This window comes from Buceros rhinoceros, unplaced genomic scaffold (genome assembly GCF_000710305.1).
Source record: "Buceros rhinoceros silvestris isolate BGI_N320 unplaced genomic scaffold, ASM71030v1 scaffold21112, whole genome shotgun sequence".
Lineage (NCBI taxonomy): Eukaryota > Metazoa > Chordata > Aves > Bucerotiformes > Bucerotidae > Buceros > Buceros rhinoceros.
Window position 1 is genome coordinate 8,071 of NW_010399763.1, and position 1,116 is coordinate 9,186.

The 1,116-nt window shown below is 62.4% G+C and overlaps 1 protein-coding gene across 1 annotated transcript in view; it reads left to right on the forward strand.

Moving 5' to 3' along the window:
- LOC104489454 overlaps window positions 1-1,116 on the forward strand; it is a gene marked incomplete at its 3' end in the record, with an annotated part of 8,396 nt that overhangs the window by 6,964 nt on the left and 316 nt on the right. The window contains exons 7-8 of the mRNA XM_010131618.1: window positions 243-351; window positions 609-708. Of these exons, the coding sequence (XP_010129920.1) occupies window positions 243-351; window positions 609-708 (209 nt within the window). The remainder of the gene's footprint in view (window positions 1-242; window positions 352-608; window positions 709-1,116) is intronic.

Here is a 1,116-nt window from a genome sequence, read left to right on the forward strand (position 1 = left end):
GGAGGTTCCACCTTCCCCCTGGGACTGGGCAGACCACTCCAAGAGGGGCTGGCAGCGGCTCCTGGTCACCTCAGCCACAGTCTTGGCTAAAATGGGACAGCCCTACTTTAAAGCAAGCAGATCTTGGGGGTGCCTGAGGACAGGCAGAGATGGAGCGGACCGCCTCTGCCTGTTGACACAACCCCCACTGAGATACGTGTCCCCTTCGGAGGCTGTGTGAAAGCCTCCATCAGCCTTTGCTCCTCAACGCTTTCAGATCTCTGCGGAGGGCCGTGGCGTCGCCTCCATCTCCAGCATGCTGAACATCAGTCGGATCCACAACGTCATCGGGGCAGTCGCTTCCATGAGAAGGTGAAGGCAGCAGCACGGAACGCCAAGGCTGAGGAGCAGCTTCTAGGCACAGGGGGACCCGGCAGCACTCAGCGTTGCAGCCGATGGCAGGCCCAGGCCTGGGAGCCAGCGGGGCGGGAGAAGGTTGGCCCGGGGGTGGGTGACCTGGGCTAGTGTGCTACAGCTGAGCAGGGTTCTTGCCGTGGGGGTGGTGGAAGGGACAGCTCAGGAGTGGAAGGTTGTTGGTCTGACTGCTGCCCCTGGCTGTCTCCTCTCAGGATGATCGGTCTGAGCAGGGAGTACGCCCGCAGGCGGGTTGCCTTTGGGAAGCTCCTCAAGGACCATCCCCTACACATGCAGACGATAGCCCAGATGGAGGTGAGGCTTTCGGGAGCCGAGCTGAAGCTGCTGGCGAGGAGACGGCAGAGATCCTCTGCTGCTAACGAGCACAGCCAGCCCGGCCCTGTGCGCCACGGTCAGATGGGGAAGGTGTTCCTGCCACCACGGGTGTAGGCAGCAGGGAACGGCCACACCCGAGTGGGATTCGATCTGGCGATAGACCCAGCTTCTCTGCTGCACTTCAGGTTACCCTAAACAGCCTGGGAGCCATCCCGAGAGGAGAGCCAAGTTCCTACACAGGACGAGAGGAACCGGCCTTCAGTTGTGCCGGGGGAGGTTGAGGTTGTCCCTGAGGAACAATCTCTGTCCCGCTGGGGTTGTGCAGGCGTGTCGCAGTCTGCCCAGGGCAGTGGTGGAGTCCCCATCCCTGGAGGGGTTTCCCAGCCG